This window comes from Callorhinus ursinus, unplaced genomic scaffold, assembly GCF_003265705.2.
Source record: "Callorhinus ursinus isolate GAN/ISIS: 27379988/994484 unplaced genomic scaffold, GSC_fseal_2.0 scaffold9, whole genome shotgun sequence".
In the NCBI taxonomy this organism is placed as follows: Eukaryota; Metazoa; Chordata; class Mammalia; order Carnivora; family Otariidae; genus Callorhinus; species Callorhinus ursinus.
This window is the reverse complement of record NW_027397071.1, coordinates 2,942,276-2,969,809: the sequence shown is the minus strand read 5'-3', so window position 1 is coordinate 2,969,809 and position 27,534 is coordinate 2,942,276. Positions and strand designations below refer to the sequence as shown.

General features: G+C 49.5%; 2 protein-coding genes across 6 annotated transcripts in view; one reads left to right on the top strand and one right to left on the bottom strand.

Annotated features, from left to right (window-relative positions):
- The window catches only part of TTF2 (transcription termination factor 2), a 38,163-nt gene extending 28,187 nt beyond the window's left edge, over window positions 1-9,976 (top strand). Inside the window, exons 19-23 of the mRNA XM_025872523.2 lie at window positions 2,004-2,062; window positions 2,841-2,991; window positions 3,729-3,811; window positions 5,595-5,669; window positions 8,100-9,976. Of these exons, the coding sequence (XP_025728308.1) occupies window positions 2,004-2,062; window positions 2,841-2,991; window positions 3,729-3,811; window positions 5,595-5,669; window positions 8,100-8,244 (513 nt within the window). The 3' untranslated portion in view covers window positions 8,245-9,976. The remainder of the gene's footprint in view (window positions 1-2,003; window positions 2,063-2,840; window positions 2,992-3,728; window positions 3,812-5,594; window positions 5,670-8,099) is intronic.
- A 3,412-nt stretch (window positions 9,977-13,388) lies between these two features.
- Window positions 13,389-27,440, bottom strand: TRIM45 (tripartite motif containing 45). 5 transcript variants are annotated; one of them, XM_073896069.1, is made up of 7 exons: window positions 25,857-26,894; window positions 23,277-24,010; window positions 21,857-21,986; window positions 20,935-21,049; window positions 19,164-19,284; window positions 17,807-17,966; window positions 13,389-13,640 (listed from the first exon to the last, which is right to left on the bottom strand). In XM_073896069.1, exons 1-6 carry the CDS (start codon window positions 26,342-26,344, stop codon window positions 17,818-17,820), a joined length of 1,737 nt encoding a protein of 578 aa, XP_073752170.1. In that variant the 5' UTR covers window positions 26,345-26,894; the 3' UTR covers window positions 13,389-13,640; window positions 17,807-17,817. The 5 variants fall into 5 exon arrangements, with proteins under 5 accessions (XP_073752170.1, XP_073752172.1, XP_073752173.1 ...); XM_073896071.1 differs by lacking the exon at window positions 13,389-13,640 and adding an exon at window positions 27,246-27,440 and having other exon boundaries at window positions 17,692-17,966; window positions 25,857-26,044; XM_073896072.1 differs by lacking the exon at window positions 13,389-13,640 and adding an exon at window positions 26,913-27,114 and having other exon boundaries at window positions 17,692-17,966; window positions 25,857-26,044.
- Window positions 27,441-27,534: the final 94 nt, after the last annotated feature.

The window sequence follows — 27,534 nt, the reverse complement described above, 5'->3', positions numbered from 1 at the left end:
TTGCTTGGACTTGTTGAAAGGCATCCATCTGTGAGTATTATTTCCTAAATTGCCTTCTATCTTCGTTAGTCATTTTGTTCTATTTTCATTAAAGCTTTTCAAGGCTGAAGCGTTGTAGTAGAGGAAGGCTGAAGTGTGCTGTAACTTGAGTCCTGCCTTTCTGTTGGCTGGTTTGGAGTATACGCCATTAGTCTGTGTACCCTGAGAGTGGGGCTAGGCTCTCAGCTGCTGTCTGAAGCTGCCGTTCCCAGCCTCAACCTCTCTCCAGAGGCGCTTTTTTTTTTTTTTTTTTTTAATGTAACTAGAAATGAGGTCACTGCCAACGGAATGGTGTTACTTAAGAATTACTTTAATTAAATTTTCAAAATATTACCGAGGTCTTTACCACTAGTAACTGAGAGAAACCTAGGAAGAACACCATATGTGGACAAACTTCATGTCGTAGCACCTTTAGAGTTAACTACTGGGTTAAAACTTAGAGTCCTCATAATTTGTGTGCCTCATCTAATACTTGGGTGATATTTATTCACAGGGCTTTTTAATGCGAGCCCGTTAATAGTGGTTCAAACCATTTAAGGTTCTTTCGCGCAGGGAAGGGAGTTTTGGCAGCACACACCTAAACTCATGCAGAATGTTCCTGGAGTTTGACCCCAGCTCATGGACCGTGAGTCCGGCTCTTTCACTGAAAGTATTCTCAAAATCCCCATGGCCAGCTTTTTCGTGTGGCAGTCCGAGCACTTAACACAACCCAAGTCGCCAAGACACCAGGTGCTTCATGTACCTGCTTTCTTTCTTCCTGTGAATTCAGAATGGTCCAGAATGGTCCGTCCTCACTTCCTGTCCAGCACATTTGTTGAGAAGGCAGCCTCACGGGTGGTGGGGGCCTCTGGAGGTGAGCACTCGAACAGGGCAGTGCGGGACATAAGCACGGAGGGCACCTCAGGGTTCATCTGGGGCAGCCCCCTGTTTCAGCAATGAGGCATCCGCGCTCTTCACCACGAGTCCCGAAGGGGTACAACAGAAGAGCTCTCTTCATCTCCTGATTCCTGGTCCTTTCCTTCCTCCTCCACCATCCTGGGGATGAACTCCAGGGCCCGTAGAGGCTTCCAAAAGGTCATTTGCATTAGCAATTGGGAGGGATGAATCCAACTGCTTTCCCAGCTCATGCTCATGTGTTCTTACCAACCGTTCCCTGTGGACTCAAGTGTGCTCTGAGGGGGTTTGATAAATGCCCAGAGAGCTTTTGGGGGAAGCCTTAGCAAGTATCGCTCAGACTGGGCGGGCCCTCTTCTTCAACAGCCTGTGGAGCAGGCCCTAAACTGGGTAAAGCTCTTTCACTTTCTCTTTCTGCAAATGTTAGGGTAGTACCTTCTCTGGTCTGCCTACGCGCTGGACGCTAGGGGCACGAACCAGAAACGAAGCAGTCATGTGTTGGCTCTGCTTCCTTGGAGCACCTCAAGTCATGATAGCAAGAGATGACTGATACACAGTGGGTAGTGTGAAAAAGGCCGCGATAATAGGAACCAAAGGAGCCTGAGTAGCAGGTAGGCAGTGGGCACCTAACCCATACTTTGGGGTTAGTGAGGACCTCCAGGAGTGACGTCGATCTGACATGGAAGGGTGTTCTCGGCAGAGGGGAGAGAGTGGACGAAGATGAGACAAAGCATGGCTTAGCGGAGGAGGAACTTGGGTATGACGGGAACACCATTTGAGGGGGGGGTAGTGAGCTAGGAAGCTGGAGACAGCAGCTGAGGCTGGAGCAGCATGGAGCTGGTAGGTCATTGGCAGGAGCTTGGGCTCGATCCTCAGTGGGAAGGCCCTCCTGCCAGGGGAGGAAAATGACAGACTGGCATTTTAGAAGTAGCCCCGGGGCTGCAGAGAGGAGAGTGGCCTAGAGTGGGGTCAGACCAGAGGCAGAGAGGACACTTCAGGAGTTCAGGTGAGGGGTGATGGAGAAAAGCGAATTTGCTACCACTTACGTTATACTAAATAACATTTCCCAGATTTCGTCTCTGTTGGTGGAATTGGAGGCAATCCGAAGAAATGCAGTGTCCCAAAAGAGGTAAATGTGTTATTTTGTTATCCAAGTATTGTTTGTGATGAATCAAGAAACTTTGATATTGCTGATAGTTCTAAGTCTCGGCTTTTTAGAAATCCAGGACCTTGAATCCTCCTTAGCAGAAAGCACTGAGGTTACAGCGCATATTCTCTCTGATTTCTAGTTAACATATTTATGGCATTGATTGAGAAGGAAGTCCCTAGAGGATCAGAGTGAGCTAAGCATCTGGAGAAGTGTTTAAAAGTAGAGAAGCAGCTAAAGAAAAGCAAGGGAGTGACAGGTGCAAAAGGCAGGGCGAGGTGTGGTATTGGAGAGGGAGCCCCGCGGTGCTGGGAATGTTCTTGAGCTGGGTGCGTGGATCCATTCATTATTTGTTATCCTTACATGTGTGTTATGGATCTGCGTTTGTATATGTGGAATGTTTTGATTTCAAAAACTTAACCACCCTAATTAAAACATAGCAGGGGGTGTGGGGGTAGAGACGTCCCAGTGGCTTGTTGTGGCTGCCAAAGGGAGGGCGGCCCATATAGCCCTTTCCTGCAGGACCACAGATCTCCAGATAATAAGAGGCTGTGGTCCTTATCTTAGGCCGGCCACCACTTTATTGTGACGTCATTTAGCATGAGACGGATTACACTCTGGATACGAAAAACAACTGGAAGCATCCTCACCTTAAAATGTGACCCAGGCATGTGCCTCTGCCCCGCAGGGGACAGAAGGCCTTTCCTGGTCTGCATCATCTGTTCCGGGGGTTGACGTTTTGTGTTATCCTTCCTTCCAGTGTCGTGGTCTCCCAGTGGACCAGCATGCTGCAGGTTGTAGCGGGCCACCTCAGGAAGCATGGCCTGACTTACGCCACCATCAATGGCTCTGTCAACCCCAAACAGAGAATGGACTTGGTGGAGGCCTTTAACAGCTCCAGGGGCCCCCAGGTACGAGCCGGTCACACCAGAGCTCTGTCATCTGTCATTGAGATCACCTTGTTCTCAGTTACACAGCGAGTACTGCCGTGTAGCAGCGCAGTCTAAACACATTCGTTGCCTTGATCCCTCCATGTGCTTTTAATTTATTAGACATTTATTGGGGAGCGTATCGAAGAGTGCAGATATTTTAAAGAGAAGGCAGTATGAGGGCGAAAAGCAGAGCAAGAGCAGAGCTGGTTGGCTCAAGCGATCTTTGTCGGGGAGGCAAGCCTTGAAGGGTAGGTGGGAGTTTGATATGAGGAAGTGTGGGGAGACTTGGAGGGGCAGCGAGAAGGTGGGAAACACTGGTCGCCTGGGGGGTGGGGGGCCAGGAAGAGCAGCAACGGCAGGGGGTGGCGGTGCAGAGACCGAGGGAGTGGACAGACTCTGGTTAATGGAAAGTTCGTTGAGCCAGGCACTCCCCCCACCCCGCCCCAACCCCAGTGCTCTAAATTGTAGCGTTTGTGTATTTTAGCAGGCAGACAGTTCGTGTTTTGAGGTTGAGTCACAGAAAAATAGGAAGTGAGCGTTTTCTTAAAGGTGAGGCGCAGGAGACTGCATCTCAGAGTTTTTTTTGACAGCGGAGGGAACTTTGATGGGAACATGGTACTTACCTGTATTGATCTTGGCCTTGAACCTGAGACGGAGGGAGAGATGTATTAGGAGATCAGATCTGTATAAAGGGAATGCTGTGCTTTCTTTTGAAGGTTATGCTAATCTCTCTCTCGGCTGGAGGTGTGGGTCTAAACCTGACTGGAGGAAACCACCTTTTTCTTCTGGATATGCACTGGTAATGACTCTGGATTTTTCTTGCATTATCCTAGCATAGCAGCGGTGGGGGTGTGGGGCAGAGGGGTGATGGGGCCTGACTTCGTATGGTAAGGATGCTCTTTTTGTATTATGCGGATGCCTCTCCTGCATACGTGTTTACACGTCCTGGTCTATATAGGGTGTGGGGCTGTTGATGGCCCTGAATTCCTGAGCAAGCAAGGCTTCAAATGACTGCTTAAAATAGCATTCACCTTATTGTTAATCTTACATCTGTTTCCATGGAAACTGGGAAGAAGGCTTTTTCTTGTGGCTAAGAGCTACATCACTCAGTTTTACCTCTTCAGAATACCGTATTTCATGCCATTTGTAGATGTCCAAGGAAATCTCAACCCTGGAAAAGACGGAGAAGCTTTACTCCAAAAGGAAAAGGAGAAGGAATTTTCTAGTTATGTTAGGAATGCACTTAACACAAGGCCCTTGGCCATGCGCATAGTGTCAACATTGGGAGCCTAACCACAGATTTCCTGGAAATAAATGAGTTTGTGTGTTGGTAGGAGAAAAATGTCATAATTAGTCTCAGTTTGGGGTTTTCCAATTATGCCAAGCAGAGATTGCCACACATTTGTCTGATTCTCCAGGCGGCCCAGATTGACACACACAGACCATCCTCTATCATCTGCCGGGAGAATGTGTTTAGGTCTTAGGGCTCCCTGATACGTTTGAGGGAGGAAAGCCGAGTGGGAGTTAAATGCTGATTTCTGGGGGCGCCTGGCTGGCTCAGTCGGTAGGGAGGGCGTGCAACTCTTGCTCTCAGGCTTGTGGGTTCGAGTCCCCTGTTGGGTGTGGACTCGTTACGTTAAAATCTTAAAAAAATAAAGGAACGCTGTTTTCTGAAGTGGAGATATGTTGTCCAAGATTTTAAGGAGGTAAGATGAGAAACTAGTTTGGAGTTGATAGCTCCTATAAAGAAGGAGAGAAATTAAGTTTCTTCAGTTGAATCCCGGAATATTAAAGTTGAAAAAGGTGTTCTGGGACGCCTGGGTGGCTCAGTCGGTTAAGTGTCTGCCTTCGGCTCAGGTCATGGTCCCAGGGTCCTGGGATCGAGTCCCGCAGCAGGCTCTCTGCTCAGCGGGAGTCTGCTTCTCCCTCTCCCTCTGCACCCCCCTCCCAGCTTGTTCTCTCTCTCTCTCTCTCTCTCACATAAAGAAAAAAAAAAATTCTTACCAAAAAAAAAAAAAAAGAGAGAAAGGTGTTCCCTATCATTGGGCAGCCCTCACATTTCCAAGCAGGAATCTAAAGTACAGGGGATTGAGGTGAGGTGACTTGCCCGAATTCATCCAACTAATTAGGGGCCAGATTGGAGCACTGGTTCACCTGTGTTACTTAAAAGTTGTCAGCCGATGGTGGTGCTCAGTTTCTCATTCAAGGGCAAGAAGGTACCTGACACTAACCTTTCTGGAGCCAGTGTAGCCGAGGACAGGGATTTGCAAACTCTCTCTAAATATTTAGGCCAGATGGTAACTGTTTTAGACCTTGCAGGCCACATAGGTCCCTGTCACATATTCTTCACTGTGGATTTTTTTTTTTTGGATTTTTTCAACCCTTTAAACCATGACCACCATGTTTGTAGCTGCAGAGCCATCCAGAAACAGCTGCAGGTTTTAAGAGACATTTAGGAAGTAAAATGAATGGACTTGGTATGTGAAAAGGGAGTAAAGGGGAGTAAAGGCTCTGCCCAGGGGACTTTTTGCCCACCCAGTCTGGGGTGTCAGCACCTTTGAGCCTTGCCTCTTTTCTCATAGGAATCCATCACTTGAAGACCAGGCCTGTGACCGAATTTACCGAGTCGGGCAGCAGAAAGATGTTGTCGTGCACAAGTAAGTAAAGGCATCCCGGGACTTAGGTCCCTTCACAAGCTTTCCTTTTGTGCAAGTCTTTCTTGGGAGGTGATTTAACAGACCGTAAAGTATTTGGTGATCACTTGACTAGTGGATGCTCCCGAGGCCCACCTCCTTGGTGCTCACAGTCCAGAAGGGAACATGAGCAATTTGGGGATGACCTTGGGGTTGGTGCCTGCAAGAGAAGAAAAGGCTTGTGTGTTAGGGCTAGGGAAGGTACCATCCTCTCCACCCTTTATTTATTAATTTTTTGCTTTTAACTTTTAGGTTGACGTAATTTCAGACATGTAGAGAAGAATGTAAGAGTTCTCAAAAGAATAATGTCCCCCCAAAAATCTTATTTGTAAAAATAATACTAAAAACTGCTCGTATGCTATACCATGTGTATGTGTGCGTGTAGACTTTTTTCTGGACCATTTGAGAGTCAGGTGCAGCCGTGGTGCTCCTTTACCCTTAAATACTTCAAGGTGCATTTCCGTAAAATAGGGACATTCTCTTATACAACCACAGTAAAGTGCTCAAAATCAGAACGTTAACACTGGTACAATGCTGTTATCTGAGCTGTGGACTTTATTCCATTTTGCCACTTGTCCCATTGAGGTCCCTCACAGCAAAGGAAAATCCTAGAGCCTGCGTAGCCTTGAGTTCTCATGACTCTTCTGTCTCCTTTAATTTGGGACACTACCTCAGTCTTTTCTTTGTGTTTTATGACATTGACATTTTTGAAGAGCACTAGCCAGCGATTTTGTAGAATGTCCCTTTCTAATGCTACAATCCACTGTAGCAACGGACCTCTTTCTCTCCTTCCTTTTCAGGGCCAGGTTTCCTGAAGAGTTAGAAATCAATGACCGTCTTGACTTGATTACCTCTCGTATTCATTCCTCAGCCTTTCACCCCTGTGGCTCCACTGAAACCACTCTTGTTTCGGGCCATCCGTGAATTCCAGTTGGCCAGTTGCAGAGATCATGCTGGTTTCCCTGTCATGAGCTCCCACCTCACTCTGTATGCACCTCCCTTAGTAGTTCTGTCTACCCCAGGAAGTCCAAAGTCTGAACCTTCCTCCCCAAGGTCTCCAGCATCAGATCTAGACACCCAAATCCCTGCTGACTCTCTGAATCCGAGTGTGCACATAACCATTATTCATTCACTCGTGCATTCGTCTCCTTCAGCTCCTAAATCTAACACCTGTTGAGCATTCACTATGGAGCAAGTACTGTGACATGTTCCAGGAACTCAGAATGTCACAGACTGAAGTGAGATACCGCCTCCTATCTCACGAGGCTTGGGAATTTTGCAACTATGTAAATAGTATCCCTGTATCCAGTCCTAGAGCCACAGACTAGGTTCCTTCCCTTTACTCCCTTTTCACATACCAAGTCCATTCATTTTATTTTCTAAATGTCTCTTACAATCTCCTCCTTCCCGTCTACACTGCCACCTTCCTCTTCCAAATCTAAATTTCTTACCATGATATGCAAAGCCACTCACAGTCTGGCCCCCACCATCCTCTGGAGCTTCTGCCATTGCTCTGCAACATGGTGGAGTCCTTTTGACTTATGTTCTGGCCAGACTGGACCACCTGATCTTCCTCCGACATAACCGTGTTCTAAACCCGGCCCTGATTTTTCCACATTCCTGTTCCCTGGGACGCCCTCCCTCTGTTCTGTCTGGCAAACCCTTGCTCATCCCACAAGCCACACATTACGAGTTCAGCCTTCACTAGAGCCTTCCCCGAACACTGCAGATGTTTCCTTTTACTCTTTGTGCACACTGGACATATGTCTATAGCACTTTCCAGCTTGTATCGTTGCTTATTTTCATGCCTCTCTTCCTGTGTTCCTTTTGAGAGCACAAGACTGGACTGTATGCATCTCTCCATCCTTAGACCCAGCACAGCACATGGCATATTGTAAATGCTTAGTCAGTGCTTGCTGAATGAGGCAATGACAACAGTGTCATTTCTTCAGGTGGTGAAACCTGTTTTCACTGTGAATTAGCCAAGAAATAAGACATTGTACTTAGACCAGCACACATACACCTGGCAGGAACTTGATAAGCTTTAAGACCTTCTGACTTGATCAGGGTTGAGCTTTTTGGGTGAAAGCTAGATCTCTGCACTTTCTTGGATAGGGATATCGTTTGCCTATTTTGGCATGTTTCCAGTTACCTTAGCTTCAGAAAAAAAAAGAAAAGTAATTGGAGTTGCATCATTTTAAACAGGCACATATTTAGTCAAGGTTGTTTGGATCTCGTAAACATGGAGTTTTTAACCAAACCTAAGACAACTTAAGTAAAGGAAGAAATCTCATGTAAAAACTAAAGCATAAATAGAAGTTTGAATATGTTATTAAATACGCTGTTTTGGGTTTCTGATTATTTGCTTAATCTGTTTTTTTTTTTTTTTTTTAGATTTATTTGTGAGGGAACAGTGGAAGAGAAGATCTTACACCTCCAAGAGAAGAAGAAAACTTTGGCTAAACAGGTCCTATCAGGATCTGGCAAAACCGTCAAGAAGCTGACTTTGGCTGACCTCAAAGTCCTTTTTGGCATCTAACTTCCTGTTTCTAGGGCTCCGGGTGGTGCAGCGGCGGGTTTGCGATAGGGTCTGGAACAGTGACCTGCACATGGACCTCTGAGCCCTCCTCGGCTTCTCATTTCACTGGCAAGCCCTAGGCCCTCCGCAGAAGGTGGCGCCATCTTACCCCCGGGATTGGGCGCCAGTGATCACGTTAACCACTTGGTTCTTCGGTCAGGTGAATCAGTCGCCTTATTAAAGGGTGACTTAGAAACCAAGGAATGACTTCAGAAAAAAAGAACATGCCTTAGAGTTAGATAACTTTGGAAAATGACACCGGGGGAGCTTCAGTGAAAGCTCAAAAAGCCCTCCATTGCCTTGTTCTTCTCAGCTCAGTGGGGGACCCGTGTTCCTGCCCTTTCCAACGCCGGCTCGCCCTCTCTCCTGCCAGTGAGGCTGCTCCCTTTAACGTGTCTCTGGGCAGGGCAGAGAGAGGACCCCGAGGCCAAGCCTCTGCAGCTGTCTCCGGCCACACCGTTCTGCCGCACTGGCATCAGAGCAAGGAGCTGCTTGGTCCCAGAACAGACGTCTGGTACGGGTGCCCTCGTGCCACCCGGTATGGGGTATCGTTTCACTTCCTGGGGTTCCATCGCTTCCTGTTGCTAGAGCGTCATGTGCTGCCTCTGAAATAAAGTTTACTACTGGGCATTTTTTCAGTAGAGGCAGACCTCTCTTCCTTGCACCTTGTAGATACTGCATTTCTTGCAACAGCATTTGCTCACTAAGTGGCCATGTACCATTTTGGTAATTTTCACAGTGTTTGCGGCTTTTTCATCATTGTTCTATTTGAATTGCTGTGATCTTATGGTAACACTTGAATAGCTGAGGAACTGAGGGATGAGCCGAGACCGTGGATTCTTGCGATGGACCCTACCCCTGGTGAAGACACTGTGAAGATTGTGGAAATGATGACAGAGGATTTAGAATATCACATAAACTTCGTTGATACAGCAGCGGGGGGGTTTGAGAGGATTGACTGTAATTTTGAAAGAAGCTCCGTGGTGTGTATTCCGTGCTACAGAGAAATCATTCATGAAAGGAAGAGTCCATCGATGTGGCAAACTTCACTGACATCTTAGTTTAAGAAATTACCACAGCCAACCCCCTGACCAGTCAGCAACCATCGACATTGAGGCAAGACCCTCCACTGACTTGCTGGAAGCTCAGACGATGGTTAGCAATTTTAGCAATGAAAGATTCTTTTTTCAAAAAAGGTGTTTATTTGTTTAGAGAGAGAACACACGTGAACGGGGTGAGGGGCAGAGGGAGAGGGAGAGACTTTTAAGCAGACTCCGCGCTGAGCGTGGAGCCCAATGCGGGGCTTGATCCCACAACCCTGAGATCACGACCCAAGCCAAAACCAAGAATCGGACGCCCAACCGACTGAGCCACCCAGGTGCCCCAGCAATAAAAGATTTTTTAATTAAGATATAATATTGTTTTTTAGACATACTGCTGTTACACACTTAATAGACAACAGTATAATGTAAATACGATTTTTATATGCACTGGGAGATTGTGAGATTCATTTGACTCACTGTGATATTCGCTGTATTGTGTGGAACTGAACCTGCAATATCCAAGGTATGCCTGTATTTGCATTTTTACAAATTTACAGATTGGTAGCATGTTTCATTCTCTCATTTAGTATTGTATCATTTAGTACCTGTATTATGGTTGGTATAATCCAATAAATGTGTGCTTGACAATGTAGCAGAGATAATGTGTGTTTGCGAACCTCCATTTCCTTTTCTTCCTGGGCACCCGGAAAGACTACATTTCCCAGTGTTCACTGCAGTTACATGGGTCCATATCACTGAGTTCTAGTCAATGGAACGAGGAGAGAGGTGATGTAAGTAATTTCTTACCTCCTCTCCAACTTTATGAGTGATTCATCACACTGTTTCTTCCTTCATCGGCCCACTAGATGCCAAGGAGCTGATGGAAGCCTACGAGGCCCTAGACAAGCCACTAGATCAGGGATTCTTAACCTACTTTTGGGCCACGGACTCTTTAGGCAAACTAGTAAGCCTCAGTTCCCGAATGACTGGAACAAAGCCTTCTGCATGTGTGCCGCCCTTCTCACCCCTGCTCACCCACATGGCTGTATCACATAAATAATATTTCTTTAAGCCGCTGAGATTTTGGGGTTGTTCAGATAGCAGTTGGTACTCTAATACAAACTCTTGAGACTCGTTACTTTGGGAAACTGTTCCTATTTCCTTCTTCCCATTAGCAATCCTTTCCAAAACACATCTGCTAATTTCTGTGAGAAAGGATGGTAGTTGTCCTAGATGGAAATATTAGGGGTGTCCTTGAGTCAGGGGTGGGAGGTGAAGCCCTTTGCTAGCCCACTGACATGTAATCTCTTAAGATTCCTTCTGGCACCTTAAACAGTATATCTAGTGCTCCTTGTTTTGATTCTCACCTAGCAGAGCCACCTAATTGTCTTGGGTAAGTGTTCCTACACCAGTGAGATGAGAGTGAGGTGTGGTGGATGCAGAAAAAGTTGGAACCATTGTTTCAGTGGGACGGGACGTACCAAACCATGGCATTCTTAAATCCTAGTCCTGGGGCGGAAATTTCTCGTGAATTACTGTAAGTGGCGCTCTGGTGTCTCTCAGGCTCGCATTCGTCTTAGTTACTGGGAGTCCATTTCTGAAGGCCGGGGCAGGACGTGGTGAGTCCTTGGCCCCATGAGCAACGGGCAGCATCCCACATGAGTGATCGGACTCTGCCAGTGCCAACCAGCCTTCCCGATGTGCCGGATTGTCGTACGGCTGCCTGCCTCCCTGACCAGACTCGGGCGAGGACGAAAGGATCTCATGGAGGCTTTATAAGCCGTGAAGGCTCCGTACGAGTGCTAGTGTTACCGCTGTGGGACCGGGTCTGGGCAGATGGGAGTAAGACGGGAGCGTGGGTGCCGCTGAAAGCCAGACAGCGAGCATCTGTCACCGAAGTGCCACACCGTGGAGCACCCAGCATACCAGGGATTTCTCATGTGATGGATTTGCGTTCATGGCAGCTTTACCGTTTGACTTCTCTTTCGCAGTGTTGATCAGAAAAGGGCATTTGGTGCATGCCATGGCGGGACGGAATCCTGAACCCGTTAAAAATCCCGCCAAGGACTCCTGTTGCCATGCAATCGTTATGAACAGTAGCAGGTAGGATGGCATCTCTGTGGAATATGACCCTTTCTCTAGCAGCTGTGTGTGTGACGTGGAACGGCTGTGTATGACCACAGGCTTGTTTACTCGCTGGTTGTCTCCGTTGCCCACGGAAGTGGCTTTCGGCAGGGCTCAAGGGTGGAGCTGGACTCTTCCGTACGAGTAGGATAGTCGTGGAGCCACCAGTGCTCGGTGTGAGCTCTGCGGTCGTCTGGAATCGTGATGCTGACCATGATGCCTTGAGAGAACTGGGTCTACAAAGTGGGATATTAGACTGCTATTTGCTGTCTAGCGTCTTGTCCTAAGAAAGGACAGAAAGGATCTAAAAAGCATAGCTGCCAGCACAAAGAACTATAATAGGAACTTAGAATTCCTAAGCATGTAACCTAGATGAAAATGTTTTCAGAAATAAAAATGAAATTAGGGTCAGTTAGAGCACCAAGTACCCTAAGAGTCAGTAGGTGGGGATGGAGATGGAAGTGAGGAAGAGCCTCACCCCTACGGAGGGAACCGGGCAGACAGACCCACGGCTACACGACCTCTCTCCTGGCTTGAGTCCTTTTACCCAGAATCCTTAGCTAATCTGAGGGTAGGTAGAGCTGATGTATGCAAGGTAGGATGGGGAGAAGACTTCCACTGCCAAATCATTTGTACCTCAGTTCAAAAATCTATATTAAATGTGCCGGGCACTGCTGGGCACCGCAAGCAAAAGGGTAAAAGCAAAACCCGAAACCATCCCTGTCCTCCCTGAGGCTTACAGGGGAGACGGGCATTAATCCCATCCTGGACGGCTGTGGAGGGACAGTGGTGTCAGGTGCTGTGGTCGCTGGGAGGGCTTAGAGCCAGGAGCTAGAACAAGAACTAGTTAGGGAAGACTGGGAAAGCGGTGAGGGAATTGAAGCCCGTATGTAGATGCTCACAAGGCAGAGTGAAGTGTCTCTTTCTGTATCCTGCTTCCATTAGCGGTCACTTCACCCAGCGCCCTCTTGGGACGAACTTAGCAGGCCTGCATCCCCAGGAGTGAAGCTGAGTGAGGATTGCATCTCAGAGATTAGAGTGGGCGGGCTGACCGGGGTGTGTGTGTGTGTGTGTGTGTGTGTGTGTGTGTGTGTGTGTCACCCAAGACAGCCAAGGTGTTTATGCTGTGACGACCTCCCAGAGGACGGAGGCGGTAATCTGTGGCTCTTTTGTCTTACCTGTAACACGGGAGATAAAACTTACATCATAATGTTGCACCTTGTTGATGCTTCAGTGCTCACAACTCCAGGGTGATTTCTGAAGCATTTTACGACACCGGGGACAATTCCTAAACCCTCCGATCTCTTTTTTTTCCCCTCACCTCGGGAGTCTGGGGCTCTGCAGATCACTCTTAACTTTGCAGGGCTTGTCAGCTGGCAGGACAGTCGAATTGAATTTAGACGCCATCGTATGGCAGGCCAATGAACAGCCTACCCCCTCCTCCCCCACCAACTATCTCAATGTTTGTCACGGAATTGCTACTGTGAATACTGCTTCAAGGCTAGGACATGCGCCAGAACCTGGATGTCTGACAGAATTTTCTGTTGCAATCAAGCTTCATCTACAGTAGAGTTCTGCAATTACCAAAACCCTTTTCCAACTGAAATAAATGAAAAGCTTTTAATCCTCAGTTCTGAAGTCTGATTCGTTAAAAGACACAAGGGAATAAATGATGCAGTACAATAAGCTTCTTCACGGCAAAGCAATTCCCTGGATGTCTGAGGTAATTGGAAAATTCAAGGCTGGTCCCTAAAGTGTGTACAATTTATCCAGCAGGTTTGACAGAAGGCTGAGATTTTTTTTTTTTTTTTCCCAAGTAGTATTTGGTTAAATGACAACTATTGGCATTTAGGGGGAAGGAAAGTCTGGCTTAGAGAAACAGACACCAAGGAGATCCAAACTAAAAGTTGTACTAAATTATATCTTTTTTTTATTCAACAAAACATTGATTAAGCCTCTACTATGTGCCAGGAACATGGGGACAATGTGGTCAATAAGTGTCAAGTCCCTACCTTCATGGAGCTGACAGTCAATATGAGAGAACAAACATTAAACAAATAGAATATGTATGTGAGACGGTGACGAAGCCGAGTGAGGGTGATGCGGAGCCCTAGGGTGGGGAGTTGCTATTTTACACAGGGTAGTTAGGGACCTCTCCCATAAGATGATGATTGACGTAGGAGCCGAAACCTGAGGAGAAAGAGAATCAATCGTTAAATATCTGTGAGAAGAACATTCCAGATGGCAGGCAGTGATCATAACTGCTACGGAGTATGTGCAGAGTTTGCGGAGCCCCAGGCAGGCAGGCTGGGCTGGAATGAGTGACTGGGGTGAGGGGCAGGAAATGAGAGAACAGGGAGCTGGGGTACAGGCTCTTACATGCCGACGTAAACACTGGCTTTGTTCTGAGTATGATGGGAAGATGTTGGGTGTTGAGCGGCAGAATGACATGATCTGAGGTGGACCTCTCTGACTCCTGAGGGGAGAACAGGCCACGGGGGGCGGGGGGGCGGGAGGGAAGGGTGGCAGCAGGGAGACCATCTAGGAGGCAGGGGAGAAATCTTGGTGTCTTACACCAGGATAGTGGCCGTGGAGGTGGAAAGCAGTGCTCGGCAGATGTATTTTGAAGGGAAAGCCAAACGGACTCACCCATGGATTGGATGTGGTGCGTGAGAGGGGAGTCAAGCACGTTTGCCAGGCCATTGACTCCACCACCTTTAAGAATGGATTTGGACTTTCCTCTTCAAGAGGTGGAACAGACTGCAGGAGAAGCAGTGTGCTAGTGTGGGCAGGTGGGAAGTGAGAATGGGAAACGGAGAGTTCTGTTGTGGACATCTGAAATTTGAGGTGCCTGGAATGCCTCCAAGTGGAGGTGTTAAGCTGTTGGAATTTGGAGCGGGAGGTAAACGTAGGAGTTTTCAGTGTCTAAATGGTATTTAGAGTCAAGAGAGGAGGAGATCATCTAGGGAGGGCGGAGGACAAAGAAATGCAAGAACGGATCCTTAGGGCTGTCCAACATGTGGGACCAGGGGAGATGAGAAGGGACTAGCAAAGATGAAGCGTCAGGAGAAGTCAGTGAGACAGAATGGAGAGTGATGCCATGCGAACCAAGCAAAGGGAATGTTCCAAGGAGGGGAAAGTGATCAGCTGTGTTAAATGTGGTTGATGGAAACATCAGGAACTGATCATTGGGTTCCATAATGTGGACATTCCTGGGGACCTTGATGAGCAGAGGAGTGGTGAGGAAGAAAGGCTGATTGGGTTCGATCTAAGAGGATGCAAGGAGAAGTAGAGATAGCAATTATTTTTGAAGTTTTTTAAAGGGAAGCCGAAAATGGAGTGGTTGTCAGAGGGATGAAACATGTTATGGACTGAATTTTGTTCCCCCCAAATTCATAGACTGAAGCCCCAATCCCCAGTGTGAGACAGGGCTTTTAAGGAGATAACTGAGGTCCAATGAGGTCAGAAGTGTGGGCCCTAACTCAGTAGGACCGGTGTCCTTGTAAGAAGAGAAAGAGATACCAGGGATGTGTCTACACGGAGGCAAGGCCGTGTGGACACAGGAGGGAGCAGCCACCTGGAAGCCAAGAGGGGGGCCTCAAGAGAAACCTCCACCTTGGACTTCCAGCCTCCAGAACTGAGAGAAATTTCTGTTGCTGGAGCCCCACGGTGTGTGGTATTTGGTCACGGCAGCGTGAGCAGACCAGTCCAAAAATCAAAGGAAATCTGTTTGTTTGTTTGTTTGTTTTAAAGGGGGGGATATTGTAGCATGTTCCTGAGGGAATTCCTGGAGCTATGTTCCTGGGTCGTGGAGATGCAACGCTGTCTAGCATACAAGCATAGAGGTTTGTTTTTTGTTTTGTTTTGAGATTTTATTTACTTGAGACGGTGAGTGAGAGAGCGAGAGAGAGAGCACAAGCAGAGGGGAAGCAGACTCCCCGCGGAGCAGGGAGCCCGATGCGGGGCTCGATCCCAGGACCCCGGGATCAGGACCTGAGCCGAAGGCAGACGCTTAACCTACTGAGCCACCCAGGCGGCCCCCGAGGTTTGCTTTTGATAAGGATATAGGCAGATTTGTAGATGTGGTGAGAAGGTAGGAGAATTCTCTTCTGAATCCTTTTATTTTCTTGGTGAAATACAAAGCAAGGTCCTAAGTGGGGAGGGAAAGCTGGGTGGAAAATGGAGTTTGAGAAGAAAGTACGAAATAATTGTCTGGCAGAGCAGGGGAACCAGCTGAAGAGAGAGAGGTTGTCAGACAACTAAGCAATGCTACGAGCCCACTGACATTAGTGGTTGTAGATTTCAAGTGAGGCCAAGTTCTTGTGCTCTCGTTTTTCTCCAGGATCATCCGGTCGGGTTAGATGGAGAGATGGATCCAATTGGGGGTTTTTTCGAGAATGACAGGGAGACCACATGCAAGAGAGTGATTATATTGATGGTCTGTAGAATCTAAGCTGAGAGAGAATGAAAGCAAGCACATGGGGGCGTGAGGGGAGCCACGAGAAGGTGGGGGAATCACTGCATTGTGGGTTCCAGGAAGAGAGTCGGGTTATCATCATGGGTGAGCTGGAAAGATGGGAGCTTGTGGTCATGGGATGCTTGAAATGGAAAGGATGCAGAGGGTACAGTTGGAATCTAGCCAGCCCTAGGCGATGACTGACTGTACGGCTAAGGTAGGGGAAAAGGAGCAGAGAATTGGTCACGGAATTAAGAAGCCTATGTGGATATTGAATTACTCTGAGACCAAGAGGCATGGTTCTGCCGTGGCAGCAAGCTCAGGCCAAAATCTTCAGGGAATGAGGGTTCTGATGCGGGGCTGTGTAGATGGCTGAACCACAGAGGGGCAACAAGTTGTAGAAAGGCATGAGGCCCAAGGCTGGCCATTTTTTGAAAAAAGAGCGAGTTAATGGTCCGGAACAGGGTTTCCCAACAGCAGCACGGTGAGTATTTTGGACTGGGTAATTCCCTGTTGCAGAAGGCTGTCCTGAGCTGAGCAGCATTCCAGACTTCTACACAACAGATGTAGCACCAGCCTCCAGTTGTACAAGGAAAAATGTCTCTAAGACTTGACTAAATGTCCCTTGTCGGGAAAGACCGCTCCTGGCTGAGAAATGCCGATCCTAAAGCAGCAATGATGAGCTAACAGGACACCTACCTGACTTGGGGCCCAGCGGTTATAAGGAGTGAGGAGGAGCAAGTAGCTAACATTTTGAGAGGCTCGCAGAGCCATCACTGTCTTCTGGGAAGATCAGATTTGGGTTAGAGAGCACCGAAGGGAATCTTCCCAGAAAAGGGTGGGAATACAGTGAGTATCTTAGGATTTATGGCAATGATGTAGCCCACATCTATCAGCCCTAAGGAGGAAAGAAATGTATCCCATGATGACCCGACAGTCCGTGTTTTGTCTGCTTACTTCACTTCCTTTGCCTGACCCAATTCACTGCTCAAATGGGTCACCTGCTTCTTAATGGCCCTTGCAATGCAGATTTCAGTAATGATATCTAATACACACTGAAATCAATAGTCCCAGAAGAATACACCAACTATATACAGTGAAGCCCTTGGCAGGGATGAGGCACCAGGGCTGCGTGCTGCCTCTTCCCAGAGTTCCTTTCAGGCTCAACAGCTAAGCAGGCACACTCTAGGACTCCAGAGCTTCTACTGAACTTTCTAGCTTTACAGACAGAAGCGAAGACTCCTCTCTAAGTAACAGAGGGTTGGGAGATGTGAGGTGGATGAAAGTATCTAGAGTGCCTGGCAAGAGTAGACCTGTAACAAATTTCTGAGGTGGTATTTCAACACTGTTCCCCTTTATTTACTTACTACTTGTATGCCCTTGAGCAAACAGTAACCTAGGCTGGCGAGTACGAGATGAACGTGGCCTAGGGGTCAAGCCGGGGACCCCCACCAAAACAACAAGATCCCATTATAATCCATTTAAAGTGTGCTAGCAAAAAGTAGATATGATGAAAAGCAGTTTTTAATTCTTTGAGGGAAACAGCAAACATGTGGCTCAGGGAGAAATAAACGAGTTACATATCCAAAAGTCAGGAACTGAACTCCCCCCATGATCCCTAAGTTCCAACAGCGTAGATCGCTCTGTTCCTGCACAAGAGAAGGGAGCCTCAGTGTAGAATGAACCCTGCCAACCATCATGAAGAGAAACGTGGTCTCTGGTGCTCAACCGTCCGTACATACCATCAGTGAGTGACTCACAAGAAAGGACTGGAAATTGAGAGTATAAGATAAGGCACTTTGTTTTTAATTCTATCTGTTTCTTCAGAATTAATCAAGGTCTGGGGTCCTCTGGTAATTGGAAGTTGTACTGGCTGCAGCTAAACGGGCTGGGCACGTACCCAGGAAGGCATCAGAGTGCCACGGTTCTGAGGAGACTCCTTGGTGCGTTCTGCCCACCCGTCCACGTGCATTCTGACTTCTCGGCAAACTTCCCACAGCAGGACCAGTGCGGGCGACCCGGGTGGCCTTTGTGTCCATGGCCGCAGCCTAGGTACCCCCCTGTGTGGTACCAAGAGGAGACAGAAGACGAACATTAAGAATGAAGTCCAGCAGTTTACCATGGAAACTAACGTTTCTGGCAACACTTAGAGTCATGGATGTAAAAACATGTAATAAAAACCCGGCGAGAGAAATAAGCTATTTGGTGCCTCTGTAGGAGGAGGACTCCCAAGGACTGAAGACAGCAACTCAGTTAAGACTCGCTGAAGTTCTGGGAAGAGTGTTGTTTTAACATTCTGCTAACTCAAGGAGATGAACTGTTTTGGGTTTTAACGGAAAAATAATTGAAATAAAAGAGAAGGGCAGAGTGGCTGAAATAAAGAAGGTAGTTCCTAAAGTGTTTATGCAAAAGGGTGCATGGGCCTATCTTTTTTTTTTTTTTAAGATTTTATTTATTTGACAGAGAGAGACACAGCGAGAGAGGGAGCACAAGCAGGGGGAGTGGGAGAGGGAGAAGCAGGCTTCCCGCGGAGCAGGGAGCCCGATGCGGGGCTCGATCCCAGGACCCCGGGATCATGACCTGAGCCGAAGGCAGACGCTGAACGACTGAGCCCCCCAGGCGCCCCATGCACGAGCCTATCTTAAGGCTCACCATCGGAGTAGGAACACAAAAGAATACTTTTTAAAAAATAATTAGAGGGGCACCTGGGTGGCTCAGTCGGTTAAGCGTCTGACTCTTGATCTCAGCTCAGGTCTTGATCTCAGGGTCGTGAGTTTAAGCCCCACGTTGGGCTCTATGCTTGGAGTGGCGCCTACTTAAAAAAAAAAAAAAAAAAAAATTAGATCTCCTGCCTGAGTCGACCCTCCTTCCCCCAAAAAGAGCCAGACCTGGTCAACTGATTTAATCACCCACTTCCCCATCCCTGACTTGCTTGGAATTTCTTTAAGGTTTTAAAAGGAACAGAGTGCGTTTGGATTTTTCTACACTGCCAGGCTGTTGGAAAGGGTACACATGGACATCGAGCGTCCCGGGGAGAAGCACAGGGCTCATAAGACTGGTGAACTGGATCAGAACTTTTAAGCTTACTATCTCACTTTTCAGAACAAAAAAGCTTTAAAGTGAAACTTTTAGAACTGTGGTGTACTGATATGCATGGATTATATTCCCAGAAAGAAAGCCGAAGTCTGAATCTCCTAAACCTAGTGGCTGTGCGGTAGTGACCCCCATTGCTGGGAGACTTTCGAGTGTCCCCTCACCTGGCATGGTGCCTCCACAGTGAGCAGTCTTCTGGCCTCCGCTGGAGCAGAACGCGCAGCCCTGAAACACGCCCGGGTGTGGCCGATGCCTCTTCCTCACGGTCACGGTGAATGGCGAGCCCTTCAGTGTTCAGACCAAGAGCAAAGAACAGCACATCATGAGTCAACAGGGATGTGCTGAGCATCCCATGGCCTTAAACGCAGTGTCAGTCACAGGGCCTGGCCCCGGAGAAACGAGGACAGCAGAGGGAAACGGACGAGGGGACAGTGACAGCTGGGCGCTCAGCTGTGTGGCGCCAGATACAAATGCGTGAGAGTGAAGGAATCTGTGCGGCCCCTCTAGCACGGAGCCCGCCTGGTACACGAATAAACCCAAGCTGTGTTTCGTGTCACTGGTGTCACCATCTTCTCCGCTCCGGAAGAGTCTCGGGGCTCGTGAGCAGAGCGCGGCGACCACAGGGCGAGGCCATCCCTTCTCCAATGTCTCAGTCACACACCTCCTTCCCTCACATACTGAGTCTCACTCCCCTCCTCCCACCCCTCCACCCCGGATGTTTCTGTGTCCCCATCCACTTAGTCTCGGCCCGTGAGGATACAGGCAGAAAGGTGAAGAGCGTGTGGTTAATAATCCTCAAATTCGAAACTCTCCCACCCGCCCCTCTCCTGCCAGGACAACTTCCGTTCTCCGCTTCCTGTCCTACGTTACATAGTCAGTATCTAGTTAAGTGCAGCTTATGGGCCTGTCCCTGACTGAGAAGCACACAGTCTGCCGAAGCACAAAACAGAGAGTCTGGCACCGTAAAAGCCTTTCACGCGTTCGATCTCTCCTCCTTTCAAGAGTTTACGATCCATTTTAAAAACAACTCGGGAGTTCAAAGAAATGGGTTCAAGTTCTGGTTTTGCTCTACAGGGACTGTGTACCTCAGCACGTTTGTTTCTCAGTCGGATTGCGCGATGATCCCTAGGCCCAAGCAGCCTGGAAGAAAGGCCTAAGAATGTATGCAGAGGGACGCAGCCCACTCCGGCCAATGTAATTAGACAGGCAGTCAGTGGAGCTGAACAGGAGTCTTCCTTCCTGCACACATCACAAGCCTGACACATCATGACACTATGGTACTTTATCATCCCTGTCAGTGTTGCTTTCTGGGTTGGGGAAAGTCTGTGACTACTCGAGATTCCGTCGGACCTCCTGAGTATTGCCCGATTTAAAAAAAAAAATACCGAATCTCTAGACCAGAAAAGTGTTATCCTTGTCTGGGGTCGGGGGGGGGGGTGGTGCAGTAACCCTGGTAAGAGCTAAGCACATGTGGAAACAGGCGAAAGAGTTACGAGGGCAGATGATCAGGTGGATAGATGACTGGTCAGTTGAGGGGAGAGGGCATAACTCTCCCACATTGTGTTCCAGTAAGTTCCAGTCCGTCTGGTCACAGTCTGAACAATCCCAAGCTAGAGGGTATTGCTTGAATGTGTATGCTTGTCCCCTGGCGGAACGCCCCCTGGGAAGAAGGTATCTTTCCCAAATTAAGAATTCTCCAAAGGGGAGAATGATAAAATACAAGCCCAACCAGCCAGGAGGAAGAACAGGCACAGAGTTATGGTCACCCGCAAAATGTGGCTTATTTCTCAAGTGAAGAGAAGGACGAAAGAGGATCCTATTCAATCCCTCCGTACAGCTGATCCCACGAGACATGTCTCCACATCCTGAGACGGCAGAAGCCAGAGGAAGCGGGGACAAAGGCGGCCAGGGAGGACAGGCACAGGTCCCACTCACCTGCACGTGCTGCTCTTTGATGCAGACCAACACGGTATAGACACCAGGCTCCTTGGGGGTGTAGGAGACGTGGTATGTCCCATCCTGGTTATCGTGCACCAGCGCTCTGACCGGACTGAATGCAGATGGGGTTCAGAAAACCACTCACTCACAGGCCTGCTGGGGCCGCCCACCGCTTGAGGTGTGAACCCTACACCATTCCCCCCAACGTTCACTTGAAATGTCCCCCAAGCAGGACGTCCTTCCATTGGTCTCGGAAATTAATTTTATAACAGAAGGGAAGCAACGTAAATGCTGATTTAATGTGGTGTACAGAGGGATTCCTTGAACGAGCTCCTGTGTCCTCTCTGATGGGCTTGCTGTACCCTCTGGCTCTCCTTCGTCCTCTGATTTCAGAGACACATGAATATACTCCCAGCCCAGTGGAGTAGCAAAGTGGGCCTGAATTTTGAGAAGGGGCCCATTCGGTCTAACATAAGAGTATTTTTCAGACAAGCGGAGGGGCGGAGCAGACCTCTGGGAGAGAGTGGAGTATTGGCATAAAACCCGCGCAAGAAAACACATCTCCAGGGCGCCTGGGTGGCTCAGATGGTTAAGCGTCTGCCTTCGGCTCAGGTCATGATCCCAGGCTCCTGGGATCAAGTCCCACATCGGGCTCCCTGCTCCTTGGGAGCCTGCTTCTCCCTCTGCTTCTCTCTCTCTCTCTCTCCCTCTGTCTCTCATGAATAAATAAATAAAATCTTTAAAAAAAAAAAAAAGAAAACACATCTCCAGCTGGTCATATCACATTTTTTAATAGCAGCTGGGGGGCGGGGCGTAGGATGCAACTACTCCAGGTACACCTCCCCAACTGCAAAGGGGCCTCCAGTGTCCAGTTTTGTCACTGCTTATTACCCTTGACACCTGGCTGTGTAATACACACCTGTCTTTCTTATCTTTAGGGATGACCGTGACTTGCACGCCGTCTCCTCCCCGGCCCATGCTCTCTCCTGCCGCATCCTTACACAGCAGGGTGAAAGAGGCTGTCTGTTTCTCCTGGGCCCGGTGGAGATCTGCGGAAGATAAACACTCAGTCCTCACCTCAAAGGCCAGCCAGGGTGACTGCATCCCCAGATCAGACACCATCTTGCTGCTTCTCTTTAGAGCAAAAGGTCACGCTTCCTGTTTACAGTAATCACCCTGCTCCCTTTCTCTTCTCTTCCTGCTCTGGCCCCCAGAGCATACCTCCTGGGAGTCCCTCCTGGCGAGCCTGGCTGTCTCTCAGCCAGTTGCTGCTCTTGGATCACACAGGATCCTGAACCTTAACTGCAGCCCTAAAGGGAGCTCTGAAAATACGCAGGACAGACCTACATATTCAGAGCCGAAAACCTCTAGACCCTGTGAGGGAAGTTCATAAGCCCAAAGCTACCCTCTCTGAGATGCAGATCATGCTGGAATGGGCAGGGGGTACAGCTGATCAGACCAGACCCTTCAGCACTTGAGCCAAGCTGCCAGGGAAATATTCAGTAGGTGCAGCCTCTGGGCCAGCAGATGCAACGGGGCTTCTTAACTTGAGCTCATGAACTACCATGTGGTCTCTGGAGAGGCTTACGGGGGATCAAAGAATCTCCAGAAGTGGGGTGCCCAAATTAGTGGATGTTCTTGGGGAGAGATCATTCTCAAAGGGATCTATGACCTCCAAAAGGCTAAGAATTCCCGTGCCGGAGGCAGGCTGCATCTACGGTACAGTCTGCCCATCAGGACTGATCTCTGACATATCTATGTTTGAATAACTGCCTCCTTTAGGAACAGAAGGGCCAAAGGAAATTGTTTCTCCCCCTACCGAATGAAATGCCTAATCTTTTAAATGTCAAGATGTGGCTTACATAAACCAAGAAGGGCACAGAAGAAAGTACGCTCTAACCTTGTCTTCCTCACTCCTCTGAAACTCTCTTCGGAATGATCCAAGCCCTCTGGGGCCCTGCCATGCTCCTCTACAGGCAGGCAGGATTTCACCCCGGCCTATCCTGGTATCGTCTTTGGGCACTGCCTCTGCTCGATCATCTGATAGACACAGCATGCTCCTTTGAGATCCTTGCTAGTTACTACTTTGCTCAGCTGGAAAAGGGTCAAGCCTCACCCCTGTATGAGTACTAACTGCACCCTGGCCAGAACGAATCAGAAAGAAAGGGCGAGGGAGGGGGTCACTGTCCTTTAGATCAGTATGGCTCTCTCCCGCGGTAAACTGGTCGGTAGGAAACTCTTCCTAGCTGGATGAAGGCCCCAGCTAAAAGAGCCACACCTCTTTAAACACCATGTCCCCGTCCACTGCCCTCTCAAGGCCAGCAGGAAATGCCTCCTACCTTCTCCTTGAAGGACACATTTGGCTGGATCGACCTCTTTGGTACTGATGGCCCCATAAACTTCATAGCCACGGCACCGGCCTGCTTTCTGCTGAGGAGAGAAGCATATCTTATCGTTTACTCCAGGATGGATACTATATTCGACTTTGTTCAGCTTTGTGAGCCGTTCTACTACCACCCCCTTGGTGATGAGGATCTCCAAGTCTGAGCCACTGGTCAGCAGGTGCTCTGTGAACTCCACACCAGTCCGCATGTCAGCTAGCAGCTGCTCTAGCTGGGCCTTCTGCAGCTGTAGGGAGTTTTCCTTCTGGACCCGTATGTCTTCCAGCTGCTTCAGCAGCTTGTCCCGGTGCTCCTCAATGGCCTTGATGTAGCCCTCGGAGAATGTTCGCACGTCAGCGGCCACAGCCCCCACCTGCGCCTGGAGGGCACTGTTCATCCCTTTGATCTGTGCGAGGGCTCCCTCCAACGCCTCCACGTGGGGCTGCGTGCCTCTGAGGAGCTCCCGCACCGAGTCCCCGTGCTTGTGGGTAACACTGCTCGTGAAGTCACAGGGGTGCTCCCGGTGCTCCCCCACCACGCAGTCCTGGCACACGGGCTGGTCGCAGAGCTCACAGAACAGCCTCAGGTCCTCTGCAGGGTGCGCAGGACACAAAACGGGCTTCCCGATCCTGCTGCAGCCTTTTAAGTCTTTTCGGTCCACCATCGTATGGTAAGTTGTCTTCTTCTGCCGCCTGGGGACAGAGTCAGGGACAGGAAATTAGGGGACGATTCGGTTGGGAAACAATCTGGCAGTTTTCAGTGCATGGCTCGGCAGTCAAAGAGATCTGAGTTCAGTCCCTTGCTCTGACCTCTTAACTATGCGATCCTCTCGGATTCCAGTTCCTCCTCATCTGTATGGGGAGGGAGTAACACCTACCTGAAAAAGCTACTACCTTGAATAAAATGATAGTAGACTATGGCTCTCGGGCCTGGGACGGGACTTTGCCAAAGGCTGCAACACGAAGGCTACGGCCTGGAACTTTCTCTGAAGCGTTAGTTTGGCAAGTTGAGACAAGAGGCACGGCCTACTCCTTCAGCAAGCTAGAGGTGAGAGCATGGTGGGAATCCAGCACCAAGAGACAGAAACTGTGCTGCGTGGCACAGCAATAAACCCCCGGCAATTACATAGTGTCCAGCTGGCCCCGACAGAGTCTCCCTCCACTTTCACTTGAGATTTTGGTAAAGCATTTCCTTTGACCAGAGATTGCATCACCCAAAGCAGCAAGCTAAGAATTTTCCCCAAGAGTCATCGGCATTAGAAAGACTGAAATCAATGGTCAGTAGGATCACAGCTCTCCGTTAATTCCCCTTTTCTGTAGCCCTCTAGAGATTCAGGGGAATCCCTGGGAAACCCAGTGACTGTTGAGAGATCCCCCGGTAGCAGGAGACCACCTCAGAGCTCGCATGCCTATTCTGGCACCGGAAGAGTGGCTGTAGAAAAAAACAGGGTCAGCTGTTTAGCTGGCAGCAAAGGTAGTCATAACTAGAAGTTAAAAATAGGAAGACTGAAGACTAACTTGCTCTGTTGGTGAGACCAGAAACCAAATGGAGGGCAGAATTTAAAAACTATTTTAAGCTAAATCCAAAATCTTGGCTATTTTAAATTCGGATGTCCTGGAATGGGGGAGGGGGCAGAGAAGGGACAAAGAGTGATTCATGTGACCGGCTATTCATCAAATGCCAAAAAAGACATAAATCTGCACCCCAACGAGCACCTATCGGCCCACATCACCAAGCTCCAGAGTCACTCTAGGGTACAAGGTCAAGGCTGCGGTGGGGCCCCGCCAAATAGCACCTTATATTGGGAAGGCAGCATGGATTACCAGAAAGAGCACAGAATGCAGTCAGAAGACCTGGATTTAAAACTAGGTTCTGAGGGCGCCTGGGTGGCTCGGTCGTTAGGCGTCTGCCTTCGGCCTCAGGTCATGGTCCCAGGGTCCTGGGATTGAGCCCCGCATGGAGCTCCCTGCTCGGTCCCCCCGCTTGTGTTCCCTCTCTCGCTGTGTCTCTGTCAAATAAATAAATAAAAACAAAACAAAAAAACCTGGGTTCTGTTATACACTACTTACCAGCTGTGGAACCTTGTCAAATCACATTTTGCTGAGCTTCAGTTTCCTCAAATAATAAACGGGAGTGAAAACAGTGCTTGCTTTTCTATAAGAGCTGCAAGGCATCAAATGCGATCAAGGCCAGGGGCTATGCTATTATATTCATTCTTCTCTGTTTATCCAGCACCCACCACAATTATTCACCATACAAAGGATTGATGATCCAAGGAAACTGTGAGTGTGCTTTGCAAACTGAAAAGGGCTACACAAACCTTTGCTTCTACTATTACTAGGGGTATTATGTAAGGCTGCAGGAGTTAACTACCACTCTGGAGTATTTATCACAGCGTATACTCTCTTTGGCCTTACAGGGCATTTGAGAGAGCTTTCCTTCCCATCTGCTCACCCAGGGATTTCTGGCTTGACACCTCTTTGTATTCTGCTCTTAAGCTGCAAGGAGGGGGGTGGGGGTGGGGGATCCCAACTTTACCTATGCGCCTGGCAGCAGAAGTGACAGAGATTGGCTTTGCAGGTCTGACATCTCTTCTCCACTTCTCTGTTGCTGCACAGGTCACACACCAGGCCCTGGCCTTCCCCTTGAAGACTCTCCAGCATCACATCATTCATGGCCAGGTGGTCTATGGTTAAAGCCTTCACTCCACCCATGGGCAGGTCCACCTGAGCACCACATACGGGACAGAGGATACCGATCTGCAGCTGCAGACTGGGAGGCTTGAGTTCCTGGAATATTGACCCCTCAGAGCTTGTGTCAGAGTCTCCCCCTCTGATGTCCACTACTGAGAAGGGTTCCAGCTGCTCCAGACACGTGGTACAAACTGTGTGCAAACAAGGCAAGAGCCTGGGGGCTTTGAAAAGCCCCATGCACAAAGGGCAGTGAGTCTTGCCTGAGTTCCCAAGCGCAGTCCCACTGGGGAGTTTGCCCACGAAGCCCAGCAGCGGCTTCCTCTTTTCTGACATATTCCCCACGTTTGTGCCCAGTATCACAAAAGGCGGTGGGCAGCTCTATAATGAAGTAGTGGGTGATTAAGCCCACCCAAAGAAAAAGTTTGCAGAATTTGAGCAGAGACCATGGGGACTCTCTCTTCGGCAATTCAAAGGTTAAAATGGTAGAAGAGGAATCGACAAAGGAACCACCCACAGATCTACTTAGGAGGGCCCCCTCCTCTCCATGGCATCCCATACCAGACGCGCCCACGCCCTCCTGTGCCCCCCAAGTCCTCCTCCCCGGAAGCGCTGCCAGGTCTAAGTCTTGAGGGGTCCTGCCGCCGCCAACTCCCGGACCCCTGCACCTCTCACTCCTTCCACTACCACCCGCCTCCCGCCCCACTGGCCCCGGCCCGACACGCGACAAGCGCCACCCCCGCCCCCGCGTGATGAGGGTGGGGGGGGGCTCCCGCTCCCTCCCCCGACCCGGCCCTGAGCGGACGTCACACGGCCGGCCAAGGAGCTATGCCTCCCGCCGGCTCCTGGACGGCCACCGCCTCCCCAACACCGCGGCCCACAAGGCTCTGGCCCCTCCTCGCACCAATCCCAGTCCGAGTCTACTCAGGGGAATCCAATCACCGTCCGAGAAGGGCGGCCCTCGCCGCTGGGGGCCCCGCCTCCCACCAGAGTGACACCACCAACATCCAATCGCCAGTCCACTCCGACGGGGAGGGGCGGGACCAAGCTAACGGCGGGGGTATGGGGGGGTCGTCGGGTGGCCGGAGGGCTCGGGCCGAGGGGAGGAAAAGAGCGAGGCTGGGAGTGAGCGGCATAGTATAGCCGGCGTCACCCTTTTCCGGTGTCTCTCTGTCGCTGTAGCGACCAGAGAGGCCAGAGGACTTAAAAAGCCGCGCTGATACGCCCCGGGGACGACCTCCTTTGGGCCCTCGGATTGGGCCCACGAACTCAGACTGGGCTTTCCCATTGGTGGGTGGCGCTGTCAGTGGGCCCCGAGCTCCGCGCACAGCTTGCTGGGAGTTGTAGGACGAGGCGTCTTCCTCGTCCGAGAGGCTTCGGACGTGACAACAGGCGACCTTTCTGCTCGGCCGGTGGGAACCCGCGAGTTCCCCTCTGGGCCTCCCCAGCTTATTTTAGTTCAGGAATCCGCCAGGCCTAGCCACGGGCTACGAGAGCTTCGTTTCCCGGGACTAAGGGCTCTGAGG

Excerpts from the sequence above, each read along its gene's own strand:
- TRIM45 (XM_073896069.1), bottom strand. The coding sequence starts at position 26,344 with ATGTCAGAAAAGAGGAAGCCGCTGCTGGGCTTCGTGGGCAAACTCCCC. Across the intron at positions 24,011-25,856 it reads TTCTGCTGCCAGGCGCATAG|GCGGCAGAAGAAGACAACTT; the intron begins GTAAAGTTGGGA and ends CTCTGTCCCCAG. Across the intron at positions 17,967-19,163 it reads CTGTGGAGGCACCATGCCAG|GGGGGTACCTAGGCTGCGGC; the intron begins GTGAGGGGACAC and ends GGTACCACACAG.